The sequence below is a fragment of the Carettochelys insculpta genome, chromosome 3, assembly GCF_033958435.1.
Source record: "Carettochelys insculpta isolate YL-2023 chromosome 3, ASM3395843v1, whole genome shotgun sequence".
Classification (NCBI taxonomy): Eukaryota; Metazoa; Chordata; order Testudines; family Carettochelyidae; genus Carettochelys; species Carettochelys insculpta.
In genome coordinates this window covers 211,330,381-211,347,392 of record NC_134139.1, presented here as the reverse complement: position 1 = coordinate 211,347,392, position 17,012 = coordinate 211,330,381, and the positions used below count along the sequence as shown (strand labels likewise).

The 17,012-nt window shown below is 59.0% G+C and overlaps 3 protein-coding genes across 6 annotated transcripts in view; 1 reads left to right on the top strand and 2 right to left on the bottom strand.

The window, feature by feature from the left end:
- IFT172 (intraflagellar transport 172) overlaps nt 1–4,059 on the top strand; it is a 231,338-nt gene extending 227,279 nt beyond the window's left edge. Inside the window, exon 49 of the transcript XR_012645170.1 lies at nt 3,202–4,059. The gene's annotated coding sequence lies outside the window, so the exon portion shown is untranslated. The remainder of the gene's footprint in view (nt 1–3,201) is intronic.
- On the bottom strand, nt 37–8,902 carry KRTCAP3 (keratinocyte associated protein 3). 3 transcript variants are annotated; one of them, XM_074991605.1, is made up of 7 exons: nt 8,765–8,902; nt 8,173–8,357; nt 6,707–6,766; nt 4,924–5,124; nt 4,713–4,847; nt 2,643–2,746; nt 37–2,303 (listed from the first exon to the last, which is right to left on the bottom strand). In XM_074991605.1, exons 1-6 carry the CDS (start codon nt 8,790–8,792, stop codon nt 2,651–2,653), a joined length of 705 nt encoding a protein of 234 aa, XP_074847706.1. In that variant the 5' UTR covers nt 8,793–8,902; the 3' UTR covers nt 37–2,303; nt 2,643–2,650. The 3 variants fall into 3 exon arrangements, with proteins under 3 accessions (XP_074847706.1, XP_074847705.1, XP_074847707.1); XM_074991604.1 differs by having other exon boundaries at nt 39–2,303; nt 2,643–2,749; XM_074991606.1 differs by lacking the exon at nt 4,924–5,124 and having other exon boundaries at nt 851–2,303; nt 2,643–2,749.
- A 1,236-nt stretch (nt 8,903–10,138) lies between these two features.
- Nucleotides 10,139–17,012, bottom strand: part of NRBP1 (nuclear receptor binding protein 1) — a 92,640-nt gene continuing 85,766 nt past the window's right edge. For both annotated transcript variants that reach the window (XM_074991600.1, XM_074991598.1), the window contains exons 13-18: nt 12,769–12,819; nt 12,501–12,636; nt 12,362–12,415; nt 11,586–11,649; nt 11,448–11,503; nt 10,139–11,195 (exon numbers count right to left, since the gene is read on the bottom strand). In XM_074991600.1, the coding sequence (XP_074847701.1) occupies nt 11,097–11,195; nt 11,448–11,503; nt 11,586–11,649; nt 12,362–12,415; nt 12,501–12,636; nt 12,769–12,819 (460 nt within the window). In that variant the 3' untranslated portion in view covers nt 10,139–11,096. The remainder of the gene's footprint in view (nt 11,196–11,447; nt 11,504–11,585; nt 11,650–12,361; nt 12,416–12,500; nt 12,637–12,768; nt 12,820–17,012) is intronic.

Genomic DNA, 17,012 nt, shown 5'->3' with positions numbered 1-17,012 from the left:
ATCCATGGCCCCACTGCCAGGCTCTTCCCCTCACTACCCATATGCCACCCCCACAGGCACCCCCCAGCACACACACTCTTTATCCAGGCTCTGCCCACCACCGCCCTTCCAATGCATGGCCCACTCCTTGCTCGGCTTCTTGAGAACACACAGCACCTGTGGCCAGGCTTCCCTCCTGCAATCCTACCCCTCACAACCTGCTTCCCCAGGCAGCTCAGCCCCTGCCCCAAGGGCAGCTGGCCAGTGCTGAGGCCACAGGCCCCAGTGAAGTTCCCTTGCAGCCAGCCCACCTAAGCGAGTCATTTGGGAAACCACTGAGGGTTTATTGACTGTGATTATTGGGTGGTGCCTGTGGGCCAGACAAGCCCAGGACCTTTGTGCTAAGTGCAGAAAAGATGCAGAGCCATGGCCTGGCCCTGCCCCAGGCAGCAGCCAGACACCGCTGGCATGGTGGGGTACCGAGCACAGTGTACATACAGTGGGGCCTGTATGAAGCCTAGCACATAGCAAGTCCAGTCATAACAGGGCAGGGCGGGAGGGGGCTACTGCAGAGCTGGTGTGTGCACAGAGGGAATGGGGCCTAATGCAGTCCTAGTGCACACGCGGTGGGGCGCAGGGCCTAGGGCAGATGTAGCTCACGCTGTGGGGTGCCCAGCCTAGGGCAGATGTAGCTCACGGGGTGGGGTGCAGGGTGGATGTAGCGCACACACGGTGGGGTGCAGGGTGGATGTAGCGCACACACGGTGGGGCGCAGGGCCTAGGGCGGATGTAGCGCGCACGCGGTGGGGCGCAGGGCCTAGGGCGGATGTAGCGCACACGCAGTGGGGCCCAGGGCCTAGGGCGGATGTAGCTCACGCGGTGGGGCGCAGGGCAGATGTAGCCCACGCAGTGGGGCGCAGGGTCTAGGGCGGATGTAGCTCACGCGGTGGGGCCCAGGGCCTAGGGCGGATGTAGCTCACGCGGTGGGGCACAGGGCAGATGTAGCCCACGCAGTGGGGCGCAGGGTCTAGGGCGGATGTAGCTCACGCGGTGGGGCCCAGGGCATAGGGCAGATGTAGCGCACGCGGTGGGGCGCAGGGCGGATGTAGCTCACGCGGTGGGGTGCAGGGCCTAGGGCGGCTGTAGCGCTCACGTGGTGGGGCGCAGGGCCTAGGGCGGATGTAGCTCACGTGGTGGGGCCCAGGGCGCAGGGTGGATGTAGCTCACGCGGTGGGGCACAGGACCTACGGCAGCTGTAGCGCTCACGCGGTGGGGCGCAGGCCCTAGGGCGGATGTAGCTCACGTGGTGGGGCCCAGGGCGCAGGGTGGATGTAGCTCACGCGGTGGGGCCCAGGGCGCAGGGTGGATGTAGCGCTCACGCGGTGGGGCGCAGGCCCTAGGGCGGATGTAGCTCACGTGGTGGGGCCCAGGGCGCAGGGTGGATGTAGCTCACGCGGTGGGGCACAGGACCTACGGCAGCTGTAGCGCTCACGCGGTGGGGCGCAGGCCCTAGGGCGGATGTAGCTCACGTGGTGGGGCCCAGGGCGCAGGGTGGATGTAGCGCACGCGGTGGGGCGCAGGGCAGATGTAGTGCACACGCGGTGGGGCGCAGGGCCTAGGGCGGATGTAGCTCACGTGGTGGGGCGCAGGACTTAGGGCGGATGTAGCACACGCAGGGGGGCATAGGGCCTCGGACAGTCCTAGTGTGCACACAGTAGAGCACAGGGCCTAGTGAAGCCCTAGTGCACACACAGCAGGGTACAGGGGCTAGCACAGATGTGTGCACATGCCAGGGCTTGGGGCCTAGTGGGACGCAGAGCCTGGGGCCTAGGACCCCTGCGGCAGGTCGGGGGGTGGGCAAGAGCTGATCTACGGGGCAGGTGCGGAGTGATGCCGAGGGGGGAGACTGGGAGGCGAGAAGCGGAGAAGGGTCAGTCCCACCTGCAGCAAGGTTACTGGCAGTTCAGATGTCCCTACTCCAGCTGCTCCACCCCTCTCCCCATCTGGTGGGCTCCTCTCCCACAGCCCTGTGGAGGTGAAACCTCAGCAGCGTGGTGGGCTGATTCTCTCCTCCTGTCTCCTGGAGAGGTGGCAGCAGCCGGGCTGGTGGGCTCACAGCACAAGGGGGGCAACCCTGGGAGCCCCTCTGCAGCAGGACTGTACTGCAGCAGGCTGGAACCCGCTTCTCTAGAAGTCTCCAGCGTGAGCCAGCTGCCCCTCTCTCCTAGCCCTGCGCCCTGCCTCCTCCATGGGGTGGCAGCAGTGTGACAGGCACCGTTTGCCCCCTCCCAGCTGACGTGGTCCAGGGACTCCTAGGGCAGCACCTGCAAGAGAAAAAGAAACGGGCTGGGGTGGATGCAGGCCCTTGAATGCTGAGACTGCCGGGATTTCGACTTAGTCTTCACATAGGCTGGGAATGGGCCCCTGCCGGGACTCGGCATTAGCATGGCTGGGCATGGAGCACTACCCAGGGGCGCACAGGCTGCAGTGGGGCTGACCTGGCTGGCTGGGGCCAAAGGGTCCCCATTGCACAGGTGGAGGCGGCACTAAATCGAGCAGCTCCTACCTAGACTACGGTGGACAGTCGTCAACCCTCCACTTTGATAGCAGCTTGCGCCCTTCCCACGTGCCTGGGCGTGGCCCAGGGCGCACACACCTCTCACCTCTGCCCCTAGGTGCAAACCCCCCGCTCCACAGGCAGCAGCTGGCGCAGCTCTTGCATGGGCCGGTCCTCAGGGGCCACCTCCTTCATTGCCATTTCTTTCTCCTGCTGGGAAGAAAGATGCAGCCTGAGTGAGGCAGGCTGAGCAGTGCAGTGGTAGGGCTCAGGTGTCTCTACCTCCAGGGCCGCGTGCAAGGGGTGGTAAGAGCTCACCTCTTCCAGCTATCCCAGCGTCTTGGGCCAATGCCAGGTCGTCCAGACCTGAGCAGGGCTGCCCCAGCTGGTCCCACCCAGAGCAGGGGGTGTGATGCCGCCCATCCTGGCTATTCATCATCGAGGGACCCATCTACCAGGAACGTGTCTTTTCTGAGCCAGGTACACACTGGGCCCTACAGCATCCCAGGCAACAAATCCACCATTGCCTGTGAGAAGTGCATCCTCCTGACACCCTGCTGCCTGTTACTTGCACTGCCGACGCCTGGTTCTCATGTGATGTGCTGGTTTGTAACAGCCCTCGTCACTTGCTGAGTTTAGCCATTGCCATTGGGTCTCTTTTCCAGGCAGGTAGCCCAGGCTTACTAATCTCACAGAATCTGAGGGCTGGAGAGAATTTCAGGAGGTCATCAAGTCCCATCACCCGTCCAACTAAATCATCAGACCAAACTCAGAATCTCCATCCGCACAGGTTGTTACCAGCTCCCGAGGTAACGCATTAGTGCGTTGCTACTCTCCCTCATCTCACATCACTGCTGTTCCACGTCCCTAAACATTTTTGTCACCTGGTTCTGAACTTCCCAATTCAATATCGCCTTTATGAGCTGGGTGCCTACAGCTGGCTGCCCAGCGTTACTGGGAGAGTCTGAGGGAGTTGGGGTTACGTAGTTTGCAGAAGAGAAGAGTGAGGAGCAATTTGGTGGCAGCCTTCAACTTCCTGAAATGGGGCTCTGAAGAGGATGGAGAGAGACTGTTCTCAGTGTTGTCAGGTGGCAGAACAAGGAGCAATGGTCTGAAGTTACAGAGGGGGGAGGTGTAGGTTGGATATCAGGAAAAATTATTTCCCTAGGCGGCTGGTGAAGCACTGGAATGTGTTACCAAGACAGGTGGTAGAATCTCCATCAACAGCCAGGCGTTCCATGCCCATTGGTGTCTGATGCCTCTCTCACTATTTCCTGCCATTGTTCCCTGTCCAGTGCGGAATGGCTTAGTTTCTGCACTCTAGCTCCGCACCAATCTACTGTATCATCTACCCATTCTCTAGGGGGTCTGACTCCTGTTCGAACTGTCCATTATGCCGAATACGAGGGGCTTGATTTTTTTGTTCATTCTTCATTCTGCAAATAGGCCTGAATAGCTGTAACTTCCATTGCATAAGCTTGTGCAGCAGCTTTTCTTTCAGCTGTATCTTCTTATATAACTCCATGTTGGTGACCACCTCCATTCCTAGAGGTTTTTTTTAAGTCCTGGCTTGACCAAGCCCTGGCTGGGATAGTTTAGTTGGGGTTGATCCTGGTTTGGGCAGGGGGCTGGACTCCATGACCACCTGAGGTCCCTTCCAGCCCCAGGATTCTATGCTCTGCGCCCAGTATTGAAGACTAGGTTTTGCCCAGATAGCTACAGTGGCAACAGGGTATTTGCTGTGTTATCTGTCCGTGCCAAGGGGTCCCCCTCTCCCAGTTGCTGCTTTGCTGTTGCTGCACACTGAATGCCTGTTTTCATGGTTGCCTCTCGACAGAGGCAGAGCATGAGGGGGGCAGGGGGAGCTGGACAAGGGACTGCGCCTCTCTCAGTCAGGGCAGGAGAGAACACAAAGATACTGCCAGTCCTGCACCGCAGCCCAGCCCCCTCCTGTACCAAAGTCCATAGGTACCTGGCCTTGAACTGCCTCCTTCCTCCCACCCCATCATTCCCTTCCCACGGTGGGTGGGCACAGCACCTCTCGGCCTGTGCTTGGGGTTAGAGTAGCTGAAGCTGGCTGGTGCCCTGGGGGCGCAGGGCAACCTCCCTCCCTGCAGAGGGACAGGCACTGAGGGGCCAGGTTAAGAAGTGGGCAGGTTGGGCTGAAACCTCCTACCTGCTGGCGGCTGTAGGCGTGTGCACAGGGACCGATGCCACGGAGAGTCAGGGCCACCACGCAGCATCTGCCGGAGAGCAGTGCCTCCACTGCAGCCATCACCATAGATGGGAACCAGAGGGCCAGGGCCGTGTCCTGATGGCGTGAACAGCCAGGTCAGGGAAGAGCCGGATGAGCGGGAAGGGGCATGCAGGAGGGGGGAGGGACTCACGTAGATGCGGGTGGTGTCAAAGGGGCAGTCATTGGTAACTATTGCAGCCCGGGCGTCAGCTGGGATGGCAGAGCTGTTGCATCCTAGAATCAGGCGATGCCCCCGGCTGGCGATGGTCAGGGAGATGGCCAGGGCCAGGCCCAGGCTGCAGGCCGCAGAGAGCAGGCAGTTCAGCAGCGAGGTGCACAGCAAGGCCCAGTGCTACAGAGACCAGAACTGGTGGGGAGACCTGGGAGCACTGGGCAGCTATGTAATATAGCCCCCATCCTCCAGCAGTGAGCCCTTCAGCAGGGGGGCAGTGACGTGGGCAGTGGCTCCTGGCCCCACACGCCCCAGCAGCTCCCTCCCACCACCCTGCACGAGGACAGTCCGTCAGCAATGGGCGCCACTGCTGCGCAGTGAGCGTTTCTCGCTGTCTACAATGGTTCCCTGCCCTCAGGGTTGTGCAGCCTCATGTCCCTGTCAAGCAGCAGGGGGCACAGGGCCCCTGACCTGCACAGCTGCTTGGCAAGTCCCACATAGGGGCTCAGGTCTGGCGTGAGGAGAGGGTGCTCGCCCCAGGCACTGAGCCTGGGCAGTTGACAGAGGGGAACCCTTCCCTGCTGGCCCCAGCCCTTGAACAAGCTGCCCAGGTAAAGTCTGCAGCCCTGTGCCCACCTTGAGCCCCACCCCGCCCCCCGCCAAAAATATCCCAGAGCATCTCCTGCAGGCCAAAGCCCTCATCTCCAGCTCTAGCACAAAGCCCACAACATCAGCCTCTGGCCCCCCACCAGCGCCCGTGCCCAAGCCTGGAGCCCGTCTCCTTGCCATACTCCAAAAGCCTTGTGCCCAGACCGGCACCTCCCAGCCAGACAGCGTACAGCCCCGAGGTCAACAGCCGGCCTGCACTGCCACCTGGTGCCCGCCTGTACTGTGCAGCCCGCTGCCCACATACAAGCCCCTGGGGCCCTGTCCTCACAGTGTGAATTTTGCTACATGAGCCATGAGCTCCTCCCGCCACACATCACCGCCACACTGGCGCACACGGCGCTTGTCAGTCTGCTGGCCCCGGGGCGGGGTGAGCGCATAGTGGCTGCCGTGCCGCACCTGCTCCAGCGTTACACGTGCCACCGCCCCGAGCCGCGCCAAGCACCTCCTGCGCCCTGACAGCAACTGCACCTGGCACCGTGCTCTGTGTTTCCACCTGGTGTCACTGCACCTTTGCCATCAAAGTGGGGGGGGGAGGGGGCGCTAAGGCACATCCCTGCACCATACAAGAGGGCCAGTGAAATGCCTGCGAATGCCTTGTCGCACAAAGCAACTGTCACACATTTATTTGTGCAGCATCCAGCAAACGATGGGGCCTGGTGTGTGGGGCCTGCTTAGCTGGGGAGGGGGTGCAGTGTCAGCATAAGGGCCCAAACTGCACCCTGGTGGGTCGGGGGGGGGGGGGGGGGTTGGGCAGGGTGGCACCTGGCATGGGCGGAGCAGGAGATTGGTGAGCCCAGCATGGCTGTAAAGAACTGTGGCTTTATCAGCAGCAGGTGTGGCCAGCTGAGGCCATAGCTGCAGGGCCCACACAGCAGGAAGTGGCATCTCAGGGAGCAAGGGCCAGGGTGTGGCTGCTGCAGCAGGAGCTGGGCTGCAGATGAATGCTGTATCCTGCACAAACCCAGCCCCCCGCCCCCCCCCCCCCGCCCCCCGGCTTTGACACCCCACCTCAGCATTGGCCTTCATGTCGCCTGGCCCTGCACCCCCTGCCACCTCCCAGGTCCCCCACCCCCAGCCCCCAGTGCTCACTCACCAGGGCTGACTTGAGGAGGTTACGGGACACCAGGATGGCCACAATCCCAGCAGTGATGCTCTAGTGAAAGACAGTTAGGTGGGGACAGGCTCGCAGCTGGGCCATACCCAGTAGCTGGTCCCTGGGACATGGCTACCAATGGCATTGGGGAATCAGACACTCTATGGCTTAGACCAGGGGGTCTGCCAGTGCAGAGCCATTTTCTTCTTAAAGCCGGTTACAAAAGCAATCCTTCAGGCCCACGGTGCCTGTGCGTATGAGACAGGCCTTGATAAACAATGTCAAACTGCACTTTTTTCTCTCTCTCACAAATGAGGACAAGGAAAATGCAGTGCTTGGGGCTAGGCGCTTGAGCAATGGTGGGATCACCCCCCGCCCCATGCCCCTGGCTCTGTGTGCCTCAGCACCACCCCCCCCCCAACCCCCCAATGTTTACCCTCATCCTGCAAAAATACCCCCCCCCGTTCCCAGGGCTAACCCCTCTCAGCCCCAAAGCCCCACTCCAATCCCCACACTTAACACCTCTGAGCCCCAAGACTGCCCCCCCCCCCCCATTAGCCCACCTCAGCCCCAAACTGGCCCCCTGGGACTAACCCAGCTGTGGCGCTGGCTGAGTAGCCTGTGGCCACAGGCTCCCAGCGGAAGAAAGGGTGGCATGGCAGCGTGTGGCCGGGGGGTGGAGAAGCCGAGCTATACCCACCAGAGGGTGTGGCCGCTCGGGTAGCAGGGTGAGCGAGGGGTTCTGCAGCTCCCTGCCCTGCCACTATGGAACTAAACTGAGTTGGTTTAACAGCTGGATAACGCCCACCGTCCTGTCAGCCATTACCCCAATTCAGTTTAGTTCTACTAGTAATGCCACCTGACCCGGGGTGCCAGAACGGGGGCAGTGACCCTGTGACTATCACAGCCGCAGGCCTGTGCTCACACATGCGCTGAAGGCCAGCTGATGCTGAGCCGAGGCTGTAGTGCAGAGATGGCGCTCGCGTGCGTGGGCTCTGTGCCGTGCCGCGTACGTAGTGTTTTTAGCGGCAGCAGAGCAGGGAGCCACGGAGGAGTCAGCAGCTGCTTCTGGCGCTGCAAATGATGCTTTAAAGAGCCACAGAGGTTGACGACTCCTGGCCTAGCGGCTCACCCAGCACTACAGAGTGCACAGCATCGGGAGTGGGGCCGGTATTGGCCTCGCACAGGACTCACTCCACAACAGTACTGCTCTTGGCTCTGCGATGGGCCGACTGGTGCCAGCATCCACCCCTGTTCCAGGCATATGCTCCCCCCGCCCACAGGCTCAGCTGGCCAGCAGTGAGCGCCGTCTGGGGGCAGCTACCGGGCCAAGCGCCTCTCCAGGCACAGCACAGTGGGCACTGTCGCACAGCAGACACCAAGGGACACTGGCTGGTGGTGGGGGGGGGGGGGGACAATGGGGCGACGCATGTGCGAGCCGGCACAACCCGCAGGGCTTCACTCACCAGCAGCCCGGAGCCAACAGAGATGACATTGGCAGTTGTGTACTCGGAGGTGACCGTGCGCTCAGGGTTGGCCACATGGCGCAGGACTGTGCCATGCACAATGGCGCCCAGGATGAAGTTCACGTGGCCCAGGACGATCAGGGTAATGCCAGTGCGCATGAGGCGCTGCGGCCCACGCCCCAAGTCTGCAAGAGAGTCAGGCGTTGGGCACCAGGTCTGGGAGGCGCTGGAGAGGTGCACACAGCAGACAGGCTTGGTACTGCAGTGGCAGCGTTACCCACAGCCGGGTGACAGGCCTAGCAGCCTGCGCAGTGGGGCCAGGCTGGGGGGGGGGGGGGGGGGGTAGGGACAGCATTGGGGGGCGCCCGTGTGCGGGGGAGGGGGGGGCAGCATGGGGGGGGGCGAGTGTGCGGGGGAGGGGGCAGCATGGGGGAGCGCCCGAGTGTGCGGGGGGGGGGCAGCATGGGGGGGGCGGTCTTTTGCCATAAGCGAGGTGCCGCCCGAGCAGCAGACACTCGGTGGGGTGATGCGCACCGAGGCCGCCCCCCACCCCCACGGGGAACAGGAGCCGGGCGGACACCCCCAGACTCACCGAACCCGCAGCCGCCGCCGCAGCCCATCCCGCAGCTCCGGGGCCCAGGGACGGCACCAACCCCCGATCGGCGGCAAAGTCCGAGGCGGAGCTAACGAGCCCAGCCCCGACCCCCAGGGACCCAGGTGTCCAGCCCCGCCTTCTCCTCTTCTCGGGCCGGCCCCCCCCCCCCCCCCAGGGACCCAGGTGTCCGGCCCCGCCTTCTCCCCTTCTCCGCCCCTAGGAACCCAGGAGTCCGGCCCCGCCTTCTCCTCTTCTCCGCCCCCCCCCAGGGACCCAGGTGTCCGGCCCCGCCTTCTCCTCTTCTCGGGCCGGCCCCCCCCCCAGGGACCCAGGTGTCCGGCCCCGCCTTCTCCCCTTCTCCGCCCCTAGGAACCCAGGAGTCCGGCCCCGCCTTCTCCCCTTCTCCGCCCCTAGGAACCCAGGAGTCCGGCCCCGCCTTCTCCTCTTCTCCGCCCCCACCCCAGGGACCCAGGAGTCCGGCCCCGCCTTCTCCTCTTCTCCGCCCCCTCCCCAGGAACCCAGGAGTCCGGCCCCGCCTTCTCCCATTCTCCGCCCCGCGCCCCCCCAGGGACCCAGGAGTCCGGCCCCGCCTTCTCCCCTTCTCCGCCCCTAGGAACCCAGGAGTCCGGCCCCGCCTTCTCCTCTTCTCCGCCCCCTCCCCAGGAACCCAGGAGTCCGGCCCCGCCTTCTCCTCTTCTCCGCCCCCTCCCCAGGAACCCAGGAGTCCGGCCCCGCCTTCTCCCCTTCTCCGCCCCCAGGAGTCCGGCCCCGCCTTCTCCCCTTCTCCGCCCCCCCGCCCAGGGACCCAGGAGTCCGGCCCCGCCTTCTCCCCTTCTCCGCCCCCAGGAGTCCGGCCCCGCCTTCTCCCCTTCTCCGCGCCCCCCACAGGGACCCAGGAGTCCGGCCCCTCCTTCTCCCCTTCTCCGCCCCCAGGAGTCCGGCCCCTCCTTCTCCCCTTCTCCGCCCCCCCCCCAGGGACCCAGGAGTCCGGCCCCGCCTTCTCCCCTTCTCCGCGCCCCCCCAGGGACCCAGGAGTCCGGCCCCTCCTTCTCCCCTTCTCCGCCCCCCCCCAGGGACCCAGGAGTCCGGCAGAATGACTGGTGTCCTCCGGAGGGGCAGAACCGCTTCTCTCCAGTTCCCCCCACCGAGCCTTGGCGGGGGTCCCGCTCCGGGCGCCCCCGGCGGACGCTCAGGCCGAGCCTGCCAGGGGCCAGCAGCTTCACCGCTCCTGCGCGGCCCCGGCGTTTCCTCGGCCGCTGCTGGACCCAGCTCTATCCCCGTTGCCATGGGTCGGGCCCGGGGCACTGGGGGGCGCTGTGCCTGCCCCGGCTCGGGGCTCGGGGCTGCACGCGGCAGAGAGGCAGCATTCGCTTCTTTACAAAACAGTTTATTAAAAATAGGAGATGACAGAAACGGGACACAGGAGGCTCCATGTACAGAGGCAGCTACAAGAGGTAGGGGCAGGGGGGGAGGTACAAGAGGCGGGAGGAGTGTCTGGCCCAAGCCCCAGCACTGGTGACTGGCCCCAACGCTCAGAGCCCCTCACCCCACCACAACCCCAGCCCTCCTGGGAGAGGAGCAAGAATCCAGAACTCCAGGCATGGAGGACAGCTGGCAGCAGAAGGCCCAGCTTCCTCCCCCGCAACACACACCCCCCCACACCCAGGGCCTGGAACCAGTATGGGAAGGAGCCAGGCCATGCTGCCCCTCCAGCAAGAACCAGGGAAGCACCTGCTCCCACGCCCAGTCCTGCCCCTCTGGCTCCAGCTGGACGCCGCCACCCCTCCTGCAGCACTGCCTCTGTCAAGCTGCTGCAGAATAGACGTAAACACAAGTGATGGAGAGCTGTAGGGCTGCTCCCGGCCAGGGTGAGCATGGGGTTTGGCCAGAGCCCCACTCAGCTCTGCCCCCAGGGCGGAGAGAACGGTGCTAGAGGCAGATGGCAAGTGTGGTGTGCACGGAGGGGGAGGGGGCTCCTCTCTTTTCTACCTTTAAATAAAAACATTTCTCTTGTGCAAAAGAAAACCCACCACACTCGGTACAGTTCCAACAGACCAAACGCCATGCACATTTCCGCACCCGCGGCAGGCAGGCAGCCCCGCTGGGCGCGCAGCCCCCTGGACTTCCACCAACACACGGCCGAAATAATACTGACTCAAAGTCCCCTTTAATAGACAGGCAGGGCAGACTGTCGCTGGGCCTGGCGACGGCACATGCAGGATGAGTTTCCAAGCGCAGCGTCTAGGGTCTCACTGGTGCCCTACACAGATGGACAGACTCAGTAAAGGAGCGCGGGCAACTAAGCAACGCCAACCAGGTGGAGGGGCTGCTAGGACGACACCGTCACCGCCGTCAGGGCACCATTCCGGGCGTAGTAGAACTTGTTGAACGCCTCTTCAAGTAAACAGGTCAGTCTGCTCTGGTCAGCCTGGGAAGAGTGGAGCACAGAGAGGAGTGTGGATGAGGCAGAGGCCAAGCAAGCCCAGCTGAGACCCCTAAGCAGGCAGAAGCTCAGCTCACAGCAGGAGGCCAGCCCTGCTAGGGGGAAGATGCACAGAGGATGGCAGGACTCTATGGCCAGTGATCAGAGGAGGGACACAGCACATGCACAGCCCTGTCAGGAGGAGGGAGGCTGTGACTGGGAGCTACCACCATGCAGTCAGGGGGAGCAGGAGCTCACCTCACTGATGAAGCCCAGCTGGACCAGTTCAGCAGCCAGCTCCTGGATATTGTCATCTGAAACATGAAGGAGGTATGAGTCTGAGACAGGCAGAGGTGCCCATGGCCCAGGGGAAGGGAGGGAAGGGCAGGTACTTACTGGGCAGCAAGTCACAGCTCAAGTGTCTATTCAGTTTGTCTTCCAGCTTCAGCAGCAGCGTCAGCTGCAGGAGAAAGACCCGCGTGAGAAGGAGCTGTGAGTCCCATACAAGTCAGGTGGCAGGGAGGGGAGGGGAGGGGAGGGGGAAGAGAGAGAGTCCCTCCCCCCACAGCCCTGATGGCTTGTGCCCTTTGCTCCCTATCCTGCCCCCACACAGTACTGTAATCAGTGCAGGTCACCTGAAGGATCACGAACAGCGAGCAGGCCTGGTACAGGCCTCCAAGCACGGCAGGCCCACTCCTGCAGAAAGCACATGGATGCTGCTGCGAGTGGCAGCACCACACCAAGTTAGCTGCTTAGCTTGGCCTGGTGTCAGCAAGGCCTGACAGGGCTTTGCTCAGCCTCGCTGGGCTCCTGGGGGAGGCAGGGAGCCCACAGTGCTGCCTGCATCATGCCCCCCCCAGCCCCTGAAGCTCCAGCAGCGATTTGAAGGGCTTCAGGTGCTTCTGTAGTATTAGCAGCAGCAGCCAGGAGCTCTGGGCCCTTTTGAATCACTGGGCCATGGGACAACTGCCTCCTTTGCCAGGCCTGCCCCTGCACAGTGGAGACTGGCTCGGGCCGCAGCACTCGGCAGCCAGCTGGGCCAGGCACAGGCAGTATATCCAGGACACCACACCGCTCACCCCAATGCTGCAGCCAAGGGGCAACTAAGACCTTATGAACAGCCTTAAGACCCTGTCCACACAGGACATGTGTACATGGGAGATGGAACGTACATGGTGCTTGACTCCCTCCTCCACCGACTCGATGTTACACTGCATGAGCAGCACCTGAAAGGGAAGCAGAGGTCACATGATGGACTGTCAGGGCATGGGGCAGCCCCTAGAGGGAGACCAGGCGCCTTCCCACCCTCACCTTGCGTGTCTCCACCTCAGCAGGTTCTGGTGTTGGGGTCTTCACTGAGGGCGGGACAATGGGAGACTTCACCACCTCCTGCTGGGGCTGCTGGGGTCGAGGCATCCCAAAAGCTGTGAGTGGGTAGATGCCATTCCTGCAAGAGAAGCGGCATCACAGGGGAGCCTGCCTTCTCCAAGCAAACCAAGGCAGCACCCAGGGAGAGACCTGCCCAGGGCCAGCTGCAGGCAGGGGAGTCCCACGGCATAGGACGGCAGCGGTTCCTTACCTCACATCCTCCAAGAACTTGTCCAACTCCAGTGCTGGGGACTGGGAGAAGCTGAAAAAGTGGCAGTGAGATTAGGAGCAGATCCAGCCCAGCCTGCACCTCCTCTCCCACCCAGTGCCAGGGGGCCTTGCCTGGCAGTTCTTTGCCAGCAGCTTCTCTCCTCCTTACAGCCCAGAGACAGAGCTTCTCCCCTGTCCTGTAGGCTCCAGCACTATGTCTGGCCCTTCCTGGGCGTTATTCCAAAGGTGAACACACACTAGGAGCATTAAGGGACATTAACAAACCCTAAGAACTGTACGGCCACATCTCCCAGTTGAACAGTACGTTAACATCACAAACTGGGTCTGCTGCAGTTTAACAGCCAGTGAGGGGTGGAGGGAGGACAGTCACTGGAGTCAGGAGATTTGTCGCTCTGCTGCACAGCTTCCCTCGGCATCGTGCACACCGTAGTCGGGAAGCAGAAGGCAAGGATCAGAACAGGCAGGCAGAGGTCAAATCTCCCTCCGTGGAGAGCAAGATCTTTGTTATTTAAGGGCCTCCTTATGAACCAAGCCAGCGGCATCTGCCTTCCGAAAGTGCTTGCAAATGTAGGAGCTGCCAGACTGGATCAGACCAGGTTCCGACAGTAGCAGCACTAGACAATGCAGAGAGGGGAGAAAACCCTGGGGTAGCAGATGTGTGATAACGTACCCTACAGTTAAAACTTCACTGTGGGCTTCAAAAGCCAGAGATTGGCATAACCCTGAAGAAAGAGGAATGTTGCTGCCACTATTAGCAACTGTGGTTATGCTGAATAGTTTTGAGAACTGTAAGTCGCCAGCCCTTTTTTCATCATCATCATCATCAACCGTGGGCTCAGCGCCAGTTGGTGTCCGACGTCTCTCTCACTATTTCCTTCCATCTTTCCCTGTCCAGTGCGGAGTGGCTTAGTTTCTGTAGACTAGCTCCGCACCAATCTACTACATCATCTGTCCATTCTCTGTGGGGTCTGCCTCTCCTGTTCCAACCATGCATTATGCCGAATACCAGGCAAACAAGGTGAGAAACTGTTAGAGTTTGCTACAGAGCATGAGATGGTGATTTGCAACACAAGATTCCAACAAAAGGACTGTAGGAGGTGGACGTGGCAATCTAATGACGGGAAGTCCAAGAACACGATGGATATGATTTTGATAAGAAGATGGATAACATCAGTACAGCAGTGCCGAACTTTCCAAGGAGCGGATATAGACTCAGACCACAGTCTAGCGATCGCAAATGTCAACATAAAACTCAAAAGAAAATGTAAGAGACAATTTAGGAAAAGAAGAGACGTGGTGAGGCTATGTGAGGGAGAAACAGGGAATGCACACAGAGCAGTGCTCAAAGAGAAAATTAAGAATATTGCCACAGAGAAAGACCTACATAAGAGAGTCGCAGGGGTAGCCATCACTATAGAAGAGGCAATTGAGCAAACTGTTCCAGAAGAAGAAAAGATCAATAACAAGTGGATTACTCAGAAGACACTCAAGTTGGTTCAAGAGAAGAGAGTGTTGAAAATCAGAAGAGATGTCTCTGAGATGGCAGAACAGCAATATAGGATGAAATGCAATGAGGTAAGGAAAGCAGCCAGAAGGGATAAGGAGAAATGGTTAGAGGAGCAATGTGAAGACACAGAGAGGTATTACGGTGAATGTAAGACCGGGGGGGTGTATAAAACAATTAGGAATATTAACAGGAAATGGCAACTGAAGCAGATGCAGATCAAAGATGAGAATGAAGAAGTGCTCATGAACAGGGAGAAGATTGTGCAGTGATGGACGAGATATTGCACTGATCTATACAAGGCACAGTTGGACCCGAGTGTCTCTGAGAAAGTGATTGAAGAATTGAAAGAGATATTCCCCCCCGAGCACCGAGAGCGAGACGGATATTTCAAAGGAGGAAGCAGAAAAAGAAGTGAAACGACTGAACAACAAGAGCCCTGGAAATGATAAGATCACAGGAGAGATGATCAAATATGGTGGAGAAAGCAGGATTCAGGAAATACACCGACTAAGCAATATAGCATGGAAAGAAGGGAAGGCACCTAAGGAATGGACAAGATCTGTGCTAGTGACAATACCCAAGAAAGGAAGTGCACTGGAGTGCAAGAACTACAGAACGACTGCCCTAATGAGCCATCTAGGCAAGGTGCTGGTTATGATACTGAGAGATTAAGATCGCAGATAGAAGAACATATAGCAGACGAGCAAGGAGGGTTCAGAAAAGATAGAAGTACCATACAGCAGATATTGGCACTAAGACAGCCCTTTTTTGCATCTTACTAAATCTTGAAGCAGTGTTCTACAGGTAGAGAAAGGGTTTCCTTTGTATCAGCTTTACTTTTGCCCCCTTTTAATAAAAACAGAGCACCCAGGCACTTTTGTACAGTGAGAAGAGATGCTCCTTTCTCTGTTATTGCACATACACCATGTTCCCTTTTACTAGCATCCTTTCCAAGGTAAAAATCCCAAGCTCTTCAGTCTTCTTAGGCCCTTGATCATTCTCATTGCTCTTCTCTGAATCACTTCCAATTCTTCACTATGCTGTGAAATCAGGTGACTGGGATCCAGCCACCCCGAATGACAAAAAGTTTGTGGGGGACACAGTTAAGTACACACCCAGTGAGTCCCTAGACATGCCCAGAAGGGCCCGTTTCCCCCCTGTCTTTGTGCTAGTTCAGCAATGTGGTCTCTGCCAAAAACCACAAACTCATGGGCTGTCAGTTACCAGGGGATGTGCATGGGAAAGGAGACTACGAGTGATGTAAACAGTGTAATGATGTGTCCCAGAGCTGCTGTTAAGGAAACTGGGAAGGCAGAGGCCTTCTCAGAGCTGTCAACCAAATGTGAGAATGGATCCTTTCCATCTAGCCCAGTCAAGAGTTTAGGATCTATACAAGGGGCAGGCTTGAGCATTTAGCGAGTACAGAAGAACCAAGAAAAGAACCATGTCAAGGGCACAGACCAGAGATAATCCAAAATTAACAAAACGCTGATTAAACAGAGGCAAAAGGTCTGGGCCTGCATAAAAGAGAAAGAAGGGCACAAGATGTTATCCATTACAAAACCACCATGTACCAGCATGAATCTCTCATGGAAATGGCTCGCTGGTCTCTGAACTGGACAGGAGCTGCAGACTGACAACTGGGTGAAAAATACTCATTAGGCAGGAAAGGAACTTGCTAACACAGAAATTGCACAAGGCATTTTGTATTTTTTCTTTTATCTGAAACCCTGTGTTTGCAGCCCTTATACTTGCTCCTATCTGAATCTCTCAAGCTTTGTCCTAAACTCTCATGGGGTTTCACTAGAGCCATGGCTGAGAGGGCAAATCTGTGGTGATGTTAATGATGGAGGGGGAATGCTGTTTCCACAGAGGCAGTGACTCCGCACATCCAGAAGTTCAGGACTGGACACTGTAATGTAATTAACTGAAGTGTATAGACAGGCTGGGGGACTTCTGCCCCATTGCCAGCAATTTAGTGATTAACTAGCCCCACCAATTATTCCCACTCTCCCTCAAGAACTCAGAGCCTAAGAATTTGGGGGCATGCAAATTGTTGGCCTGCAGAAGGAAAGGGTAGAGCTTGCAGAGCCTGGAGAGGACTGCTCATGGTGTCAGCTGCTGCTAGCTTTGGGCAGGTCATGGAGCAGGAGCAGGCTCCCTTGCACTGTAAACACATGGAAGCAATTCACCCTGTAGTCCATGGGAAACAAAGCATCTGACCAGCGCTGGCCCCAGAACCTAAAGCCACACCACAACACTGATTTTCAGATCTGCACCCCAATTTTCTCTGTTCACTATCCCATTCTTGATGCAGCTCTAGATACCTGGGCAGATACAAAACTTATCATCCATGAAAATAATCTGTGGCTACCCACATACACAGTACTGCAGCGGTCTGCAAATCTGCAGGGCTCTGAATTCAAAATTTCTATCAGCTTCTGCAAAAATGAATCATGGCTATCCAATTGTGGCTAGAAAGCCAAGCTCCAGGGGTTTGCAGGGCTCTCCACAGCTGAACATGCTGTTTGTTTTTGACTGAACTGCACACTGAGACCAGGTCTCAAGGTGCGGTCCCCAGTGATGTTCCCAGGAGCTCCTTTAGACTGGCTCCCCTACTTCTCTGTCCTCCTTCCTGTTCCAGTTGTAGGCAGCGATCACTGCATCCCATTTGTTTTGGGTCATTCCAGCCATCCTCCACAGTACTGTCACATCAC